The sequence below is a fragment of the Chenopodium quinoa genome, unplaced genomic scaffold (assembly GCF_001683475.1).
Source record: "Chenopodium quinoa cultivar QQ74 unplaced genomic scaffold, ASM168347v1, whole genome shotgun sequence".
Taxonomy (NCBI): domain Eukaryota; kingdom Viridiplantae; phylum Streptophyta; class Magnoliopsida; order Caryophyllales; family Amaranthaceae; genus Chenopodium; species Chenopodium quinoa.
In genome coordinates, this window is record NW_018743906.1 from 838665 (window position 1) to 858102 (window position 19438).

General features: G+C 39.7%; 1 protein-coding gene across 1 annotated transcript; it reads right to left on the minus strand.

The window, feature by feature from the left end:
- Positions 1–8779: 8779 nt before the first annotated feature.
- LOC110686926 (ABC transporter I family member 17-like) lies at positions 8780–12085 on the minus strand. Its single transcript, XM_021863539.1, has 4 exons — positions 11812–12085; positions 11183–11536; positions 9369–9556; positions 8780–9204 (listed from the first exon to the last, which is right to left on the minus strand). The coding sequence occupies exons 1-4, from the start codon at positions 11840–11842 to the stop codon at positions 8950–8952; spliced, it is 828 nt and encodes a 275-aa protein (XP_021719231.1). The 5' UTR covers positions 11843–12085; the 3' UTR covers positions 8780–8949.
- Positions 12086–19438: the final 7353 nt, after the last annotated feature.

A 19438-nucleotide genomic window follows, 5' to 3' on the forward strand; every position in this document is an offset into this window, starting at 1 on the left:
ATTCCGAGTATGCCGAAGAGTCTGCCTTCATGCTGAGCCGAAACTGGACTGGTCTAAATGTGCTGAGTGGGTCCAGAATCCCGAAGACCCTCACATGAAGTATGCAACTCCAGCTGAAGCTGAAATTCTTAAGGCTGAGGAAGCCGAAGAGGAAGCTGAAAGACTGGAGTTGGAAGCTGAGCAGAGGGAAAGGGAGGCTCGGCAAAGTGCAAAGCCCGCTTCTTCTGCTGCTGGAGCTGAGGCCACCATGGGGCTCAACGCTGATCAGTCTGATCCTCCGGCTGAAGCATAGGAACTCGGGCAGTCGTCTTCAGAATCTTGCGGTTCATCATGTGCTTAACTTTAGACTTGCCGCTTTCTGAGTTTTTTGCCTTGTTTTTTGCTTCAGCTTGCCTTGTCGTACAGCAGTTTTATTTTTTTGCTTATGTACGTATTTCGGCAGCTGTTATTTTCCGCTTGTGGGCGGCTGCCGATACTGAATTATTGAACTTGTAGCTCAATTTTTGAGAAATATTAATCTAATGCTCTTTTCTTCAGTTGCTTTACTTTTGAATGCTTTACTGTTTCTTTTCTTCAACTCTGCCGAACATAGTTGCACTGAGTGCTTCTTGCCCCCACAGAAATTGAAGTATGACTTCAGTTGAATAAGCAATTTCTGAACTTCTTCAAAATGGGTATCCGAAACACAGGGCCAACTGAAGGCCATGCTTCTGGGATGCAAGTCTTACTGAAGATTGACTGTCTGAAAGTTGGATATCCGAAACACAGGGCCAGCTGAAGGCAATGCTTGGGATATTAGCTTTCTGGGACTAACCTCTTTAGAACAAGTCTTACTGAAATTTGACTTCAGCCGAAAGACCAGCGTTCTTAAAGAAGACGCATATCCGAAACACAGGGCCAACTGAAGGCAATGTTTCAAATAATGGCTTTCTGGGATACAAGGCTCAGTTAAGGCAATATCCCAGAATTGTCCATGGACTAATGTCTTTGGAGAACAGGTCTTACTGAAGTTTGATTTCAGCTGAAAGACCAGTGTTCTTTAAAAAGACGAGTTTTGTAAGCCATCTGAAACCCAGTTACCCGAAGGCGAAGGTTTCAGACGAGGCTGATTTAAAAATTTTCAACTGTTGCTGTTATCCTTGATTTTCTGTCTATCTTTGAAAAATGGATACCCGAAACACAGGGCCAACTTAAGGCAATGTTTCGGATAATGGCTCTCTGGGATACAAGGCTCAGTTAAGGCAATATCCCAGATTTGTCCATGGACTCATGTCTTTGGAGAACAAGTCTTACTGAAGTTTGACTTCAGCTGAAAGACCGGTGTTCTTTAAAAAGACAGGTTTTGTCAGCAATCTGAAACCCAGTTACCCGAAGGCGAAGGCTTCAGACGAGGCTGAATAAAAAACCCTTAAAGAGTAGATAGAACAAAGAAAATTTTGAAAGGATAAAAAGTTGTAAATACTTATATAAATGGCGGCTCCAAGGCCTTTCATTAGTTCAAAATGTACTTACAAAGATTGTTCTGCCCCGAAGGGTTTACACATGATATTTTTTCAGTACATCAGCGTTCCAGTGATTTTTCAACTCAGTTCCATCCAACTGCCGAAGTCGGTATGTCCCTGGCTGAAGCTCATCATAAATTTCATAAGGTCCCTCCCATGTAGCTGAGAGCTTCCCATGGATTCGGCCTTTCTGAACTGCAGCAGCATTCCGAAGGACAAGATCTCCAATTTTGAGAGGCCTTGCATGGACCCTTCGGTTATAAAATTTGCTGACTCTCTGCTTATAGGCCGCCATTTTATCTCGAGCTGAGTCTCTTACTTCGTCGAGGAAATCGAGAGATTCCCTCATCAGTCGCTCATTCCCAGTCGAGAAATGGTGCACTCGAAGGCTCTCAGAGCCAATTTCCACTGGAAGGACGGCTTCGGCACCATACACCAATTCAAAAGGTGAGTGGCCCGTTGCCTCCTTTTCAGTTGTCCGAAGGGACCAAAGGGTTCCAGGGAGCTCCTCTAGCCATTTGGACTTTTGATCTTCCACCCTCTTCTTGAGGGCATTTAAGATCTGTTTATTTGCTGCTTCGGCTTGTCCGTTACTTTGCGGGTGGCATACTGCTGAGTATGCCAGTTTGATGCCGAACTGATCTGTATATCGCTTCAGCGGTAAGTTATCAAATTGCCTCCCATGATCGAAGACAAATACTCTCGGGATGCCAAAGCGAGTGATGATATTCTGCCAGATAAATTTTCTGACAGCTTGCTCTGTAATGTTCGAGGCTGCTTCGGCCTCGATCCATTTACTGAAGTAGTCGACACCAACTATCAGCCATTTTTTCTGGTACACAGCCTCTGGAAATGGTCCCAGTATATCCAGTCCCCATTGGGCAAACGGGAGTGGATTAAGGATCGGCTGAAGATCCCTTGCTGGCTGATGGATATTCCAATTCATATGAATCTGTTTCGGCTCAGCATGAAGGCAGACTCTTCGGCATACTCGGAATCCGTTTCTGAAACCCATCTCATATTCCTCTTGGGTATAAACACGGACTTTGAGTAAAGCCTCAGCATCAGCCAGCTTCTTCTGGGTCTCCTCCAAGTCTTCCTTGGATTTCTTCAGCTCATCAGCGACTTGGGAGGAGGAACCTTTCAGCTCATTCAGCTCTTGCTGAATTTGGAAAGCCTTTGTCTGGGCCTGGGCCACTTCAACTTTCTGGATCAGCAATTGATCCTCAGCCTTTTGGAATTTAGCTCTTTGAGCTTCAGCAGCAGCAGCAGCCTCTGAGAGTTGGACGTCTTTGGCCAGGAGCAATTCTTCAGCAGCCATTCGGCTGGCTTCAAGAGCCTCTAGACGCTGCTGCACTTCAGCTTGTGCAGCAGTTCCTTCTTGAATTCGGCTCTCAATGGCAGCCTTGAATTTGGAGACGTCCACTCCCATATGCTCCTGGAGGAATTTTTCCCCTTCCATCAGTGGGGGAAAAACCTCCTTCTCCATAGCATCGCAGAAGGTTTTCAGGGCTTCGGCAGCTTTTTTACCGTACTCCTCAACCTCCTGCTGCTTCTCTTCAGCTGCTGCTTGCTTCAGCTTAGCAAGCTTAACTTCCTCTTCAGCCACCTTCTTTTCGTGCACAGCAGCGTCTACCCTATCTTGTAGGGTATCAATCAGCTCTACAGTGAGAGTCTGATTGTGCACGAACTGAAAACAGGAAGACAAAAAAAATATATATAAAATAAAAAAAAAAAAAATATGTATATATATAAAGAGCTGAATTTCGGAGGAAATGAAGGAAAATTACCTGCATCATCAGCAGTTGGTTAGACCTGGCTGGGTCAGGAACTGATCTGCTGGATTCGCCCATCCCAGCAGTGGCCTTCAGCGACCAGATCCTTGCCCTGTCTACTTCGGACATGCCAGCAAAATTGCCGAAGTAGGCTGCAGCTCCTTCTCGGTTTTGACCCCATATGAGGTCCCAGATGTGATCTGGGATTGGAATTCGGGGGGCCGAGAAACCCATTTCTCCAGAATGCAGAGTCTGGAAAGAAGGGAAGGACGACGATGGAGCTTGATTAGCTTTGGTTGTCTCAGCATCGTCCTTCTCAGAGGAGTCAATTACTATGACCTCCTCTTCTTCAGGGGTGAGGACGAAAGCCTCAACCTCTCTTGCGATATCTGCCGTGAAGCCCTCAGCACTTGACATCACGACATCTTTATTTTCGTGCTCAGCAGCACTCTTCTTGATTTCTTCTTGGACCCCTCCCTTAGGTTCGGGAGTTCTCTGATCCACCTCCATCTCAGGAGGTGGCGGAGGGGTCTTTTGAGGAGATTGGGGTGTTGGCTGGGGAACCCTCGGCGATCCATTGCCTTCCTCAGGTTCCCTTATTGCGACGCCGATGGTCATCGGCCTCTGCTGAAAGTCATGAGGGCCGATGATGGCCATCCTTCGGCGCCTTTTCAGAAGAGGCTGCTCGTCCATATCTGAGTCTGAAGACTCTTGTATTTGATCTTCGGGACGAACAGGAGCTTTGCCTTCTCTGTGTCTGTTACTCTCTTCAGACTGTAACAGACAGGGGGGAAGAAGAGTGTGAGTAATTAAAAAAAAAAAAAAAAAAAAAAAAATGAAAATGAAAAGAAAAAAAAAAGTTGTCTGAAGCTCACCGAGGTTTTCAGCAAAGCCTCGTCTTCTTCAGCTGCTCTAGCTGCAGCTTCGGCCTCAGCAGCTCTGGAGGACCCTTCTCCTCCTTCGCAAGCCTCAAGTACCCGTGCAACCTCTTCGGCTGTGCGGGCAGCTTCAGCTTCTTCGTTCAGCAGCTGAAACCAAGGGTCTCTCTTCTTCCACCAAGGCTTCTGCCTCTGATACAGAGCAACAGCCTCAATTTGGAAGTGGGAAGAATCCAGATGAACTTCCCTATGCCTCGGCTCAGTGATAGACGGGGCCCGTTCAGTTACAACTCGCTCTCGGTTAACACCAAGACGAGCGTAGTTAATACCAACGTTGGTCTCGTCCCGCTCTGAAAAAAGGGAAAGGGAAAAAGTTTAGCTCAGATATGTTGGCACAGCATAAAAAAGCAAAGCGAGAGAAGAAAAAGAGGTAGTTAAAAGCCTCGGCCCCAGCCGAAGAAGCTTACCATCCTTAAACTTTCGGCTGAGGCCAACAGCTGCTAGCATATTCTCTTGGAAAACGTAATGCGTATCGGGGAGCCAAGTCTCCGGGATATGCTGCATTCGACCACTCCCCCCCGGGTTCGGCAGCTTGCCGAAGATATGTTGCTGATCCAGGTTCGGATCCGCCCCGTTATCTGCGGGGGGACCTAGACTTCCCATTTCGGGATCAGGCTCAGCTAAGTACCGGGGAGCGCTGAAGACGCAAGGGTGGCCCGGATCTGTGGGTGCCCTAACCCAAATCCATTGACCTCTCCAGTCCTTGTCTGAAGAGTCATTTGGCCACATGGTCAAGTATTGGGGCCGGGACTCAATCCGATACCACCCAGAACCATGGCTTCCGTGCCCACTCTGAATATTTGGCACTAGCCGATGGAGCTTTCTGAAGCAGTGCAGGTTCGGCACGTATTTGAAGAACTTGCAGACCCATAAGTATGTCATCACCCTTCGGATGCTGGTGGGGGTTAGCTGACATAGGGAAATGTTGTAATGGATCAGCAAGTCTCGGACGAAAACGTCCAAAGGGAACCTCAGCCCATACTGAAGCTGTCTCGTGTACACCCCCACATACCCCGGGGGTGGACGATGGATTCTATCGGATGCTGAGGGCATTCGGCACCAATATCCGTCAGCTTCAAAAATGCCGTAGTGCAACTCAATTTGCTCAGCAAATCGATATTGATCGGCGTTCTCTACCCACCATGAGTAGGGGCGGTTCTTTATCATGGCCGAAGCGACTTCGGCATTCTCCCACTCTGAAAACCCAGGGAGGATATCCCAAAGGACAGCGGGAATTTCATCGTCCCGTCCAGAAGCACTCGGCTCATCCGTTCTTTGAGGAGGAGCCGAGGAAAGGGGAGTCGCCCTAATCCCTTCAGCAGGGTCAGACTCCGGCCTTTGACCATTCCAGGTCCCAATCCTATTCCTAGGATCGGGAATCGGCCTTGCTCTTCTTGGAGCACGGGCTCTACCTCTAACTCCTCTTGCCATGGATTATTTCGAAGAGAAAAGTCGAAAGAAAAGGGGAAGGAGTTCGAATTCGAAGAAAAATAAACTGAAATCAAAGGAATTTACCTTAATCTGAAGCGAAAGTTGCCGATTTACGAGTTCGTAGTGGCAAGTCTCAGTTTCTAAGCTCAATGCTCGGGGAATTTGCGAAGTTTTGATGCGGGTTCTTGGTTTCTCTCTCGAAGAATTCTGGGTTTGTATTGGTGAATAAGTGAGGAGAATGACGCGCCTCTGTTTATATCTCCAGGTACGGGATACGAAGAGTCTGTGCTTTAATTTCTCTTAAATACCCACTAAGTAGCCATTAAACACATGTCTTGTGGTTAAACTGCCCATTATCCGTCCAACTTCCGCAAATCATTAACCGTTGTTATCTCATTAATTATGGTTTAAATTCAAATTTTTGGATCAATTAAATCATTTACTTCCCTCCTTTTCTGAATTAAATCAAACCCGACCCGTCATCCTTCCAAATCGGGTCTGGGGGCAAGTTGTTTGGGTCCAATTTAGTCAAAATTGGGCCTAAGCACTAAATGATCCAATTAAAAGCCCAAGGTCAAGGTTCAACTCTCCAATTGCTCAAAAGTCAAAGGTCAGCCCACAAAGTAAGCCAATTGGGCTAAAGCCCAACCTCTCCATGTATGATGAGGTATAAAAGCCATCATATTGACACATTCAAAAGGACACATACATTGATATTCCAATTCATATGCTCATTCTTGCATTCAGGAATATTCCACAAAAGCCTCAAGCTACAAACTCTCTTGCATAGTGTCTTCCTTTTACACATTGTACTGACTTTAGCATCGGAGGGGCCTTCCTCGGAAACACCCCCGAGGCTAGTTTACGTGTGTTCACTGTGCAGGAAACCTTCGGCCCAACACAACTTGGACCGAATCCAGTCTTCTCCACTTCAGCGGACCTTCGGCAAGGTCCCATTGTTTTCAACCGAAACAACTACTTTGCTAAAAGAGACTTAAATGAGCTAGTAGATTAATCTAGATAATTGAGGAGCAATACCAACCATACTACATGTATCCGGAAGCTTCTAGAACATGAACCAATAATTCATCAAAATAATGGGCTTATTAAAATTTGGGTCACACCCATCATAAAAAATACTAATTAATATGACCATGTTTACTCTAATGTATACAACACAAATGTTGATTAAAGTAATGCATGCGAGTAGTGCAAAAGTCAAATTGAAATACTTTTACAAATTGAAGGGGATAATTATTTTCATTTATTACGTTGTAGGGAATAAAGTAAAGACATTATAAAAATTGGTGACTCAAATAAATAGACATCTTTCACATTAATTCAATTAGGTCTAGTGATAATTATCACTACGCTAGTAAATACAACTTTTTTTCATTGTTTATCTTAAGTGACACATTTCATTTATGCAGATTTGCCAACTCGTAATTTTGAGTTCTAATAGTTTCAATTAGGAAAAATTGACATTTGCTACCAGCAAAAGAACCGTGTGTTACATTTGCTACCTGTTAAATTTTTTTGTGTTTTTCTAAGCTATGCCCCCCTTAGTTATTGAATTTCTAAGATGTACCCATGCTTTTTCAAAGTTATAAGCTATGCCCTCCACTCACGATATTTTATCAACAATACCCTTTGACAACCATATATGTTAACGAAAGTTAAGTATTTTTATCAACAATGGTGTCGTGGCGTTATTTATTTGACACATGTCCCATTCTAATTGGTTTAACACTTTAAAAAAAATTAAAAAATCAGAAAAGAAAATAATAATAAAAAAGGTTATTGTTAACGTTAAAGGTTATTGGTAATAAAAATTAGTGAAGTTGAGGGCACAACTTAGACGTTTGAAAAAGTATGGGTACAACTAAGAAAACGAAGAAGTTTGGGGGCATAACTTAGAAAAACCTAATTTTTTTTTTTTAATTTTGCTACCACCCAAATCTCTAAAATATTTATTTCACTACCAGCTGACTTACTCCGATACTATTTCCGTTAGCTGGGTTTAGCCACCGTTCAACTACCTTGCAGCCACCCCTCCACCTCACTGCCACCCCTCCACCACCCTCCCCTCAACTGCCACCCCTCCCCCCTGTCGGCATCGGCGCGAAACCCACCCCCTCCCTTTCCCCCACCCCTACGCAACCAACGAACCCCTTCCCTTTCCCCGTTCTCGCTGCCTTAACCCCCACCCCGAACCAAAACCACCCCTTTCCCCCTTCCCCCACCGGAATCTGCCCCAGCCCGTTCCCCCCCACCAAAATCAACCCCCTCCCCTTCCCCTACCGTTTTTGGCCTTCCCTAACCCTAAACCACCACCCCAAAACCACCCAAAATGAATTTAGGGTTTTGCTTATTGTGGTTTTGGGGTGTTGGTTTAGGGTTCGGGAAGGCCAAAAACAGTAGGGGAAGGGGGGTTGATTTCGGTGGGGGGAACGGGGTGAGGGGGCGGATTCTGGTGAGGGAAGGGGAAGGGGAAAAGGGTGGTTTTGGTTCGGGGTGGGGGTCAGGCAGCGAGAACGGGGAAAGGGAAGGGGGGATCGTTGGGGTGGGGAAAAGGGAGGGGGTGGGTTCGCGCCGGCGTCGACTGCTGTCACGGTGGGGACGGAAGGGGGTGACAGTTGAGGGGAGGGAAGGGGGGTTCGTTGGTTGCCGTAGTGGTGGGGGGGAAAGGAGGGGGGTGGGTTCGCGCCGGCGCCGGCCGCCGTCACGGTGGGGAGGGAAGGGGGTGGCGTGGTTGTTGGCAGCGTGGGGCAGCGGGTACGGGAGTGAATGTGCAACAAGTGGTGTCGGGGGCTACTTAGTCGGTCAGGGGTTACTAGGTCAAGGTTACTTGGTCAGTCAAGGGTTACTAGGTCGGAGGTTAATAGGTCGGTTCGGGGTTACTTGGGGTTACTAGGTCGATTAGGGGTTACTTGGGGTTACTAGGTCGGTTGAGGGTTACTAGGTCGGGTTGGGGTTACTTGGTCAAGGGTTACTAAGTCAGTCAGAGGTTACTTTTGTCTGGGGTTACTTTATCTGGGGGTTACTTTATCATTTGTTGATTTGGCACCCTGCCGCATGGTGCGGCCACCAGAAGAAATGCACTGTATGTAGTATGTATCACATTGCAAACACATTATCCAAAATACACCAACTTCTTATTAGGTGCCATTAGGGCCATTATACAATTACATCAGTCTTTTATATCCATCCAAATCAAGGAAGTATCTTCTTCTATTAGGTACTTATCTTCTTCACATTCGAAGAACTTCTCTCCTTAATTACAAGGATGTCTTAATTTGGTTATTAAGAACTAAGCTCGAGAAATCTTTTAGCCATTGGATGCTTAGCATCGGAAAGTTGACTAGGCGGCAAAACTTCAACTACTGAACCATCTACCAAAAGGCAAGCTATATCAGCTATTCTTTGCACTTGCCTTATGCTATGAGATACCATGATCACTGTCATCCCTAGTGTTGTCTTCAACTTCACGAGTGCTTCCTCAATGTTTTGAGTCGATATTGGATCTAAGGCACTTGTAGGCTCGTCTAGCAGCAAAACCTTTAAACAATATAATCTCAAAAATTAGAAATTGTGAAAGTCATGAAATTGGACATTCAGTGTACTACCTTCGGATCATATTATATGCAACTTTGGGGTATTATTTGTGAGATATAAAAAATGATGCGGAGTTAGTATATATGAATGTAAGTCATTGTTGTTACCTCGGGTTCATTGGCAAGGGTCCTTGCGAGTGCAACTCGTTGTTGTTGTCCAACGGATAGTTCGTTCCCATTTGTGTTCATAAAAGAGGCATCAAGATCAGCAGCATTTAGCAATCTTTGCACTTCTTGATCACTTAGCTTCTTTCCCTTCAATTTTGGTCCATAACGTATGTTATCTGCTACCGTTCCTATAATTAAAATCATCAATTTAAGGTCTTTAGATTTTTGAACAAACAATCCTAATCAAAACTTAAACTTGCAATCAGGAAAGTTCATTGTATAATATCTCCTCTGTTTTTCAATATATAAAAACTCATTTGGTAGACAATAATATACTGATGATAAATCACACAAGATTGATTTCGAAAAATTACTTTTCACGTACGTTTTGATTCGATATTGATCTGGATAATTTCATGTGTAATTCATTTACAAGTCAAATATGTAACAACCTCATAAGATTTCATGTCACCATGTGATTTTTTTTTTTTTTTTTTTTTTTTTTTTGACAATAGCACCATGTGATGTTTCATGACTCCAGCAATATAATATTCTTGTTCATAAACTAGTTTATTCGATAATTTGGAACATTATCGAATATTGTCAAATCAGAACAAGTTAGACTGACATAGACTTGCTGTTTTTTAGTAAAAAAAAAAAGCATGGATTTTCTTCAATTTGCAATTTTATAAATCTTAAAGCAGGAAAATGTACTGATCGAAACCAATTAAGAATTGTTAAGCAATTTATTAGCTCAATAATTTAGACCAACTCTCATAAGGGGTATCCAAGATCGTATTCAAAGCATTTATTCGCAATTCAGAATCAAATCTCATAAAATAATGCATATTAGAGGACTTACTAAAAGTTTTCATGCCTTGCCTTCCTCGAAAAAAAATTACACTTCCTCAGTCGTAAAATAGTTCCTAATTCCTTTTTAAGCGGTAACTTATCAAAATACTTTCTAAGCTTACTTAGAATTTAAACTTACTCATTCTTAGAAATTTTAAAGAATGTATAGATTAGTATGGTACATACGCTGTATTATAAACAATAATGTAAGGTACGTGTAAACTTATACTTAGTGATACTTTGACTTAAATCAAGAAAGTTGGTCTTCAATCGATATCAATTTGTTATAAGAACTAAAAGAACAATAAATTCTTCCCTATGTTTGGATAACAATGGTGTAAATACAAGGTAATATTTTTCTTCCAAATTTCTCCGATATATTAATGTTTTATGGAGTATTTATTGTAGATAAAAGTAAATGAATCCTTCTATATATTGAGAAGGAAGTTTGGACCTACAATCTGACGGTCTGACCCTCGGTCCCTGGCTGCCTTAGTGCCGTTGTACCACATAGGCACATACGGCACTTAGCATAACAATCAATTTTTGATGTTACAAACTTACAATTCAATGCTCACTCAAGGATCTAAGCTAGTCTATTTGCATTTAGCTCAAGTAAACTTTTAAAGCCACATTTTCTACACTTTTGGATTTATATAATTCCTATAAACAACCAAGCTATTTGCAAAACCATTTATTACTACTCCATACATATATAACCATTGACTTATTTTTTTTTCATCAGCTTTCGCATATAACTTTAACCACTCAAATTACGTTGACTATTTATCACTTTAAACTCACTTTAAAAATCAATTATGGTAAGAAACACAAACAAAAAATCCGATACAAAAAGTACACTTTCAAAATAAATATCCAAATTAGATTCATTATAACAACACATTGGTTATCCATTTTGATCAATTCCACAAAAAAAAAAAAAGACTAAGCTAACAATTTACCTTGAAATAGGGCAGGGAGTTGAAAGAGCATGCCAACACGACGGCGAACGGAGAGCACATCAAGATCACAAATATCACGGCCATCCAAAAACCCCGTCCCAGCCGGCGGCTCCCACAACCGGTTCATCGCCCGTAGCAGCGTCGACTTGCCACTACCACTAGGACCAATGATCCCTACGATCGTACCCCTTGATATCTTCAAGTTCACCCCATCTAATATGCACACCCCTTTATCTGATACTTTCCTCAAATTCTTTATTTCAAATTTCTTTTCTACCTTATCATCACCATTGATAGTATTGTTATCATCTTCAATGCTAACGAGCAGGTGCTCTGTTGGGTCAACCCCTTCAACTGTATTATCCATCATAACACAAATTATAAATATGATTATACGATAATAATATATAGAGCTGATCAAATATGGTCCGATTTAAATATACATTTAGACTATTGATTAATAGTCTTTGACTAGTTAGGCCGATTGAGCCTATTTTGAATTTAGCGGGTTTGGGTACAATTTTTTTAGTGGTTAAACTCGCCGTGACCCTAACCCGGCCATATAATCAGCTCTATTAGTTTGTATTTTATATAATGAAATAAAAGAGGAGAGGGGAGCATGAACGTACCTTGAAAAGGTTCAGCAGTAGTGGGTGACATGTTAAATTTGTATAAAATCTCCACTATTTTATATAAGGATGTTGTTTTTGATGAATAATTTATTGTTTTTTTTTGGATTATATGATTTTATATTGAAGGAGAAAATAGTGGAGATTTGGAATGAGGTAGACTTGGTTGAAATATACAAGGAAAATGAGAGAAAGAGCCTTCCCTGGTGTCAACTAAAGTGGATAGTATTATTTGAGGGGGGTTGTAATTTTTGTCTCTTGGGTGGAATCTATTGTGTGGTGGGGCTATTCTTTGATTTCAACACTTTGTTCGATTCTAGATTTCTATGTAGAGCAACTCGAGTAAAAGTTATAACTTATCAAGGGATACGAGCACGGGTGGCTCATATAGATAGCGTATCACTTATCAAGTAAGGTTTGATTGAGTGGTAAAGATTGAATTTCACAACTTTCACGACTTTATTGTTATAGGATTTTATTAATGGCACTTAAGAGGTGAGATTTCTCTTGCATTTATCACTTACAACTTCCAAAAGGGCATTAGTGACTTCAAATGATGAATCCTAAATCATTATTCTATTTATTTAGTCACCTGTGAGCCATTTAATTTGTGGCCTTGTGGGAACCTTTTGATGCACTTTTGTATCTTCATAGCTAGTAGAGTCTACACATGAAATCTGGTTCTATATTTATGAAAAGTCGGGATTGAAAATGTTATGAAACTAGGGCAACAATTATTTATTACTGGTAATGAGAAAGGGTTAAGTGCCTCCAAAACTTATTAATAATTAAATAGAAACTTCTTTCAGTCTATTTTTTCAAAGAGAGGTAGAAGTTTAAAAACTTTTAGTAAAAAAAAATGGATATCCCTACCTCAAAAAGGCTAGCAACAATTCATAATCAAATCCGTTTGGTAGAAGTCGAGAAGCTCGAATGTGAGCAAAGGCTTGCTATGTTTTGGAAGCACTTTGGCTAAATGAAAATTTTCAATACAAATGGTAAATTAATTTTAAAACAAAACAAAGAAAAGGTCTTTATTCAATATTGTTTTGTTGATTTAAATTAGGAAAAATTGTCCGCAATAATTCCACCTTTGGGCCGTCCGCTAATAATAATCCGACCTTTGGATTATTTTTAAATAATCCCACATTTATACCTCTTGTGCTTTAAATGGTTCTAACCGGTCACATGACTTGTTATTACAAGTTACCAGACACGTGTCAGTCTATGATTGGTCAAAAAAATAAAAATAAAATTAAAAGTAATAATAATAATAAAAAAAAACAGAATTTTTGTTTTTTTTAAAAAAAAAAAAAAAATTGAAGCCAGATTCCGGCAACCCCACCTCCCCTACCCAATTCCGGCAGCCCCACCTCCCCTCCCCTCCCCGATTCCGGCCACCCCCTCCCTCTCCCTCCCCGATTCCGACCACCCCCTCCATCTCCCTCCCCGTTTCCGACCAGCCCTTCCCTCTCCCTCCCCGATTCCGACCACCCCATCCCTCTCCCTCGCCGTTTTCGACCAGCCACTCCCTTCCCCTGCCTGTTTAAGACCAGCCCCTCCCTCTCCCTCCCCATTTCCGACTAGCCCCTCCCTCTCCCTTCCAGTTCCAGGCCGACCCCACCCCAGTACCCATGCCGCAAACGCACCACCACGAATTCGGCCTCTATCTGCTCGTTGTCCCCCCCACCCTGATTCCGGCGTCGCTAACCTCCCCCGTCCCCCCAATTTCGGCTTCCCTGACCTCTTTCGTCCCCCGATTCCGGCCCCATTGAACTCCCCTGCCCCATTCAACCCATTTTCTGGGATTTAGTTTGGTGGGTTTAATTTGGTGGATTTTCGAATTGGTTGAGTCAATGGGGTTTTGGGGTTGGGTTGGCTGGGTGGGATTCCGGTCAGCGCGATTTCCTAGCGGTGGTTTCAGGTGTGGGAGGGATGGTTGTTCCAGAGTTTTGCTTTGGGTGGTGGTGGGATGGTGGTGGCTTGGGTGGTGCTGGTGGTTTTTTTTTTTACAAGTTTTTTTTTAAAAATTTTGACCAATCAAGTAGCTACACGTGTTAATTAAACTTTTTTTTTAAAAAAAAAACCTACACAACCGGTTCCAGGTAAAATGGGACCATTAAAAAAGATTAGGGGGTAAAGGTGGGATTATTTAAAAATAATCCAAAGGTCGGATTATTATTAGCGGACGGCCCAAAGGTGGGATTATTGCGGGCAATTTTTCCTTTAAATTATTGATACAATACCAATTTAGAAAAGCTAGGATAATAAGTGGTTTTGAATTTGTTTGCTTGCTTAGAAGCATGGGTATTCACACCATTGATCTCATGTGAAACAAGAGAGGCCATTCTTTGAGGAAAGAATATGTTTTTAGGCCTTGGTAAATATTTGGGCTTAAGAAGTTAAAGGATCAATTCCCTTTTGTTTAATTAAACTAGATTGTCCTAAATTATAAGCTTAACCAATACAAGGTACAAAGTAGCAAGTCATTTTGATACTCAAATAGTTAGTAACTCTTTTTAAAGTCATATTGTTTCACTAGTATAATTACAATTAATTCTAACTAATATAAAAGAGTAACCTTTATTTTTCACTTGCTGCAGTATAAAATGACAAAATTTTAGGAACGACCTACTTGTATTATGTTAAGGGTCATTGACTAATCTAGGAATAAAAGAAGACTAAAACTTCGATTTTAGTGGTAGTGGTAGTCTTTGGGATGATTCAATGGTAGTAAAGGATGACCACTATACTCAATTTTTTAAAAAGAAAATTTATTTTAATAATCTACTAATGAAAATTAAGTATAGGAGTAGCCATTTTGTAGAAATTTCAACATCTTTGATTGGGATCTAAGTAGAATCTCCTACATTTGTCTTAACAACATCTTTGATTGGGCCCTTGTCTATCATCTCGTAGCATGTATTATCAAGACAGTTAGCCCAAGACCGATTTTAACGGCCCAAAGTTTGAAGTGTCTTATGAGCTTAAGTTTGGGCCAGCGATAACTTGTCTGTGTTTGTTTATTAAACATAATCAATTGAATTTGAATAAATTTGTAAGAGCACAAATAATAAAGTCTGAATGTCTTCCAAAAAAATAAGGGAAATTCTCGTTGGTAACACTATAGTTTTTATTTTTCTCAGTGGTAAATTGTAAAAAAAAATTATTATCCTTGTAAACTTAACTAATTATAATTTCTCAATGGTAAACTTAATAAAATTATAAGCTTAACCTTAGTTAACTAAAGAATTAATGACTAATTTACCCTTAATGTCAATTCTATTTTTTCATCTAAAATCGTTCAACCCAAAAACTACTATGACCCAGCAGTCAAAACCACCGCCCAACAACCATAGCTGCCGCCAAACCGCCACCTCCACCGCCATCACCCAGAACCTTCCCCTTCAAACCAGCACATTCCACCATTACATAGTCTCAATAATTGCCGCATCACCTGACCACAACCACCGTCACCCACCATCTCCGATCTCCACTCAACCTTGCTGCCTAAAACACCCTTTGGTTCACCCCGTATCATCAATCTCATCCCTCTCCAGCCGCAAGTCCACACATCACAAGAACACCAACAACAACAAACTCACCACACATCCCCTGCTCCACCAATCTAGAATCAACATCCACCTTCACCAATTCTACCTCGCCATTCAACCACCAACCACAGCCCACAACCCACCGCTCCACAATCGCAAACAACCACAACGACGATAGCAATTGGTGGAAGCTCAGCAAAAATCACATTCGCACTCGCCACCAACAGAAGCTCTTCACAACAACACCATACACAAGATCGCAACCAGCTCACTTCAATTAAGGAGCAGCAGCCCGTCAATTTCAGCATACAAAGCCCCAATTCAATTGATTATCAACCTAATTTCCCCAAATTTAATTGCAAGGTTTGATTTTTTTGATTATTTTGTAGGACAATTCTTTAGTAATTACCCAAAATACAAACAAGAAGATTAGTGGGTCGACTAACAATTTGATTTCTGCAATTTGAAGATCAATTACAAATTTTGGGGAGGGTTGGTGGTTTTTCTTAAGGGAAAGGAGAGATGCGGCAGGGGTGGGGTGGGCGGTGCACCAACGGGAGAAGGGCTAGGTGCGGGCGCCGGCATGGGTGGAGGGTGGAGGTAGGGGAAAGTTGGTTGGTTGGTGGTGATTGGGTGGAACTTGTTTAGAAAGTGAAAGCTAAAGATGAAAAATTAAAGAGAGGAGGATGAAGATGATGATAGGTTGGGTTTATGTGGGGGCATTTTAGGTATTTTGAGTGTATAAAGTAAGGACATTTTAGGAATTTCAATATTTTTATTTTTAAAAAAATTTAACCATGGTTAAGAATTAACTAAATTAATTCATTAAGTTTACCATTGAAAAATTACACTACGTGAAAAAATGAATTTGGCACCGGTTCAAACCCGGCCTAAGGCACCGGTTTGAACCGGTGCCAATGTGGGGGGTGCCAAAAAGGCACCGGTTCAAACCGGTGCCAAAAATCGAAATTGACACCGGTTAACCGGTGCCAAAAAGGCTCACAGAAAATTATTTCAAAGTTTTTGGCACTGGTTAACCGGTGCCAAAAACCCCCTAAAAATCATTTTTTTTTTGTTGGTGTCATTTTTCACTTAACATCAAATTGACTAAAATAAATAAGAACAACAACATATTAATCGAATATCATTGAATATAACTGAAATTTACAGTATATAGTCAAGAAAAAAATTAAAATATACGAATTATAAAATTAAACAATTACAACATATAAATAAATAAAAAAGAACTACAATATAAATAAAAAAAAAATTACAACATCACAATAAAAAAAAAAACCCAAACATCTAAATCAATATTCTTGATTCTTGATTCTTCGATTATGTGCAATATTTTGGGCTTGCAAAGCAAATAGTATACCAGCGCCAATTAGTTCATCCAACAAAATCAATTAAAATGTATTAGCTGCGAAAATTAGTTAAAAACCCAGAAAATTAAAAAAAAAAATCGAAAAAATTAAAATTGAAAAAAAATTAAAACCCAGAAAATCAAAAAAATTAATATCGAAAATTAGTTAAAACCCAGAAAATCGAGAAAATCCAGAAAATGAAGAAAAAATTAAATTAAAACCCAGAAAATCGAAAAAAAATTAAAACCCAGAAAATTAAAAAAAATTAAAATCGAAAATTAGTTATAAACCCAAAAAATTAAAAAAAAAAAAACGAAAAAATACCCAGAAAAAATTGAAATCGAAAACCAAATAATAATCCCAAAAATTGAAAAAAAATTCAAACCCAGAAAAAATGGAAATCGAAAAAACACAGAAAAAAAAACTTGAAATCGAAAAAAAATTCAAAATCTAAAAACAAAACCCAGAAAACAACCCCAAAACGCATGCATGAACCCAAAAAAAACGATTATTTTAATCGAAAATTAACCAAGAAAAATTGAAATGCTAGCCATAACCCAGAACTCGATTAATTAACCAACAAAAATCGAAAATAAAATCGAAAATTAACCCAGAACTCGATTAATTAGCCCAAAAAACGATTATTTTAATCGAAAATTAACCCAAGAAAAATCGAAATAAAATCCGAAAAAAGATTTAAATCGATTAATGAAACCCAGATCAATAGAATTAAAATCCAAAAATCGATTTAAATCGATTAATTAAACCCATAAAAATCCAATTAAACCCAAAACTCGATTAATTAAACCCATAAATCTCAAAATAAAGAAAAAAAAATACCCAAAAACCACATGCATGTACCTAGAATCGGTGTTCTTGGTGGTCTTGGGTGTTGGTCTTGGTGGTGGTCTTCGCCTCTTCGGTGGTGGCCTTTGGTGGTGGAAACGAGTGAGAAGCAGATGAGATCGAAGGAGAAAGAAGGCGAACAGAGAAGAGAGATAGAAGGAGGAGAGAGAAGGAAAAGGAGGAGCAGCTGAGGAAGTGAGGGAGAGTTAGGGTTATATATGGGGCGGGTTTTTTTTTTTAATTATATAGATGAACCGGTTTAGTGGCACCGGTTCAAACCGGTGCCCTTTGTATTTTTGGCACCGGTTTGAGTTGAACCGGTGCCATTGCTCTTGGTCTGAAATTCCGCCCATTTTTAGGCAGGTATTTGGCACCGGTTTGGCCTGAACCGGTGCCTTTTGGGGGTTGCCTTTTTGTATTTTTCTACTAGTGTTATAACAATTAAAGTTTACCTGGGATAATAAGTTTTTTTGCAATTTACCACTAAGAAAAATGAAAACTATAGTGTTACCAAAAAGAACTCAGAAAAATCATTGTATAAATTCAGAAAAATATGTATTGATGAACAAAATAGACATTTAAAGAAAGCAAAAATTAAAATAGAAAAAGTAACGCCTTTAACATTAATAACTAACCCTCAGTATGACTATCCGCATATAAAAATTTGTGATTATTGAAATTTATAATTTAATATTTTTTATTTTTGAATTAAGTTATACGTAGTAATTTAAAGAAAGCAAATGTTTAAGTAGAAGGATGGGTTTGGCAGAAGTGTAATGTAGGGTTGTACAAATTATAATGTACCACTAAAAAGAACGGTTGTCTAAAGTTGTGATTTATTTTCATTTTCGCTGAACATCTAGAGGAAAGCTGGTTGCATGTTAAGATTTAAGTAAGAAACGGTTATATTCAACTTAGGGCCTGTTCTAATCGGCTTAATTTCAGTTCAGTTTAGTTCAGTTCTTGATTTCCTTCTCTCATAAACAATTCATTTTAGCTCTATTCAGTTCAGTTGTTCTCTGTAAATCGAAACAGGCCCTTAGTATAGGTCTTCTTTGATTTTTTTTTCCTTTTGTACCACTTTGGATCCACCATTTGTATAGAAATATTGGTACGTTGTACAAAATAAAATTATAAACCAAAAGTTTTATCGAAAATAAAAATCTAAAATAACTTTTTTTTATCCTACTAAATCTATCTAAATTTTATTGAAAATAAAACTCAATAATTACTTTTTCAGTCAAATTTATTATCCTATTAAATCTATCCAACTTTTGTTTATCTTTTTCAAAAATATATTCAAATAAATCCTATGTGTCATACTTATAATTAATTGTATGCGCAACACTTGGCATACACTTCGTAAAAAGTTGGAATGCCAAGTGTCACTGTCTCGCAACCAGACTAAAAGTTTAGCTTTATATATTAGTTATATTATACTAGTTTTTTGCCTAGGTGGTGCCTAGATTGTTGATAATAAAAATTTTAGGATAAAATTTTTGGCTTGAAGGTTCATTAATACAATCCTGTAATCCCTTTTAATAATACAGAATATTTAGACATACGATATTCTATCGCTAATTTATACAATAGTGTATATTTAATTTGTAATTTTGTTTGTAAATAGTTATCTATGTTATTATTAAATTGAAATTATTGTTATTGAACTTAAATTATTTGTATAGAACTGAAAGTATTTTTACCAAACCAAAATTATTTTTACAGATTAAAACTTATTTTTACCGATTCTCAACTATTATTTTTAACAAAATTAAATATATTATAAATGGATCTCATTATAACGAAATTTTTGAAACGATTTTTATGATAGAAATAAAACTGAGTTATAGGATATTTATT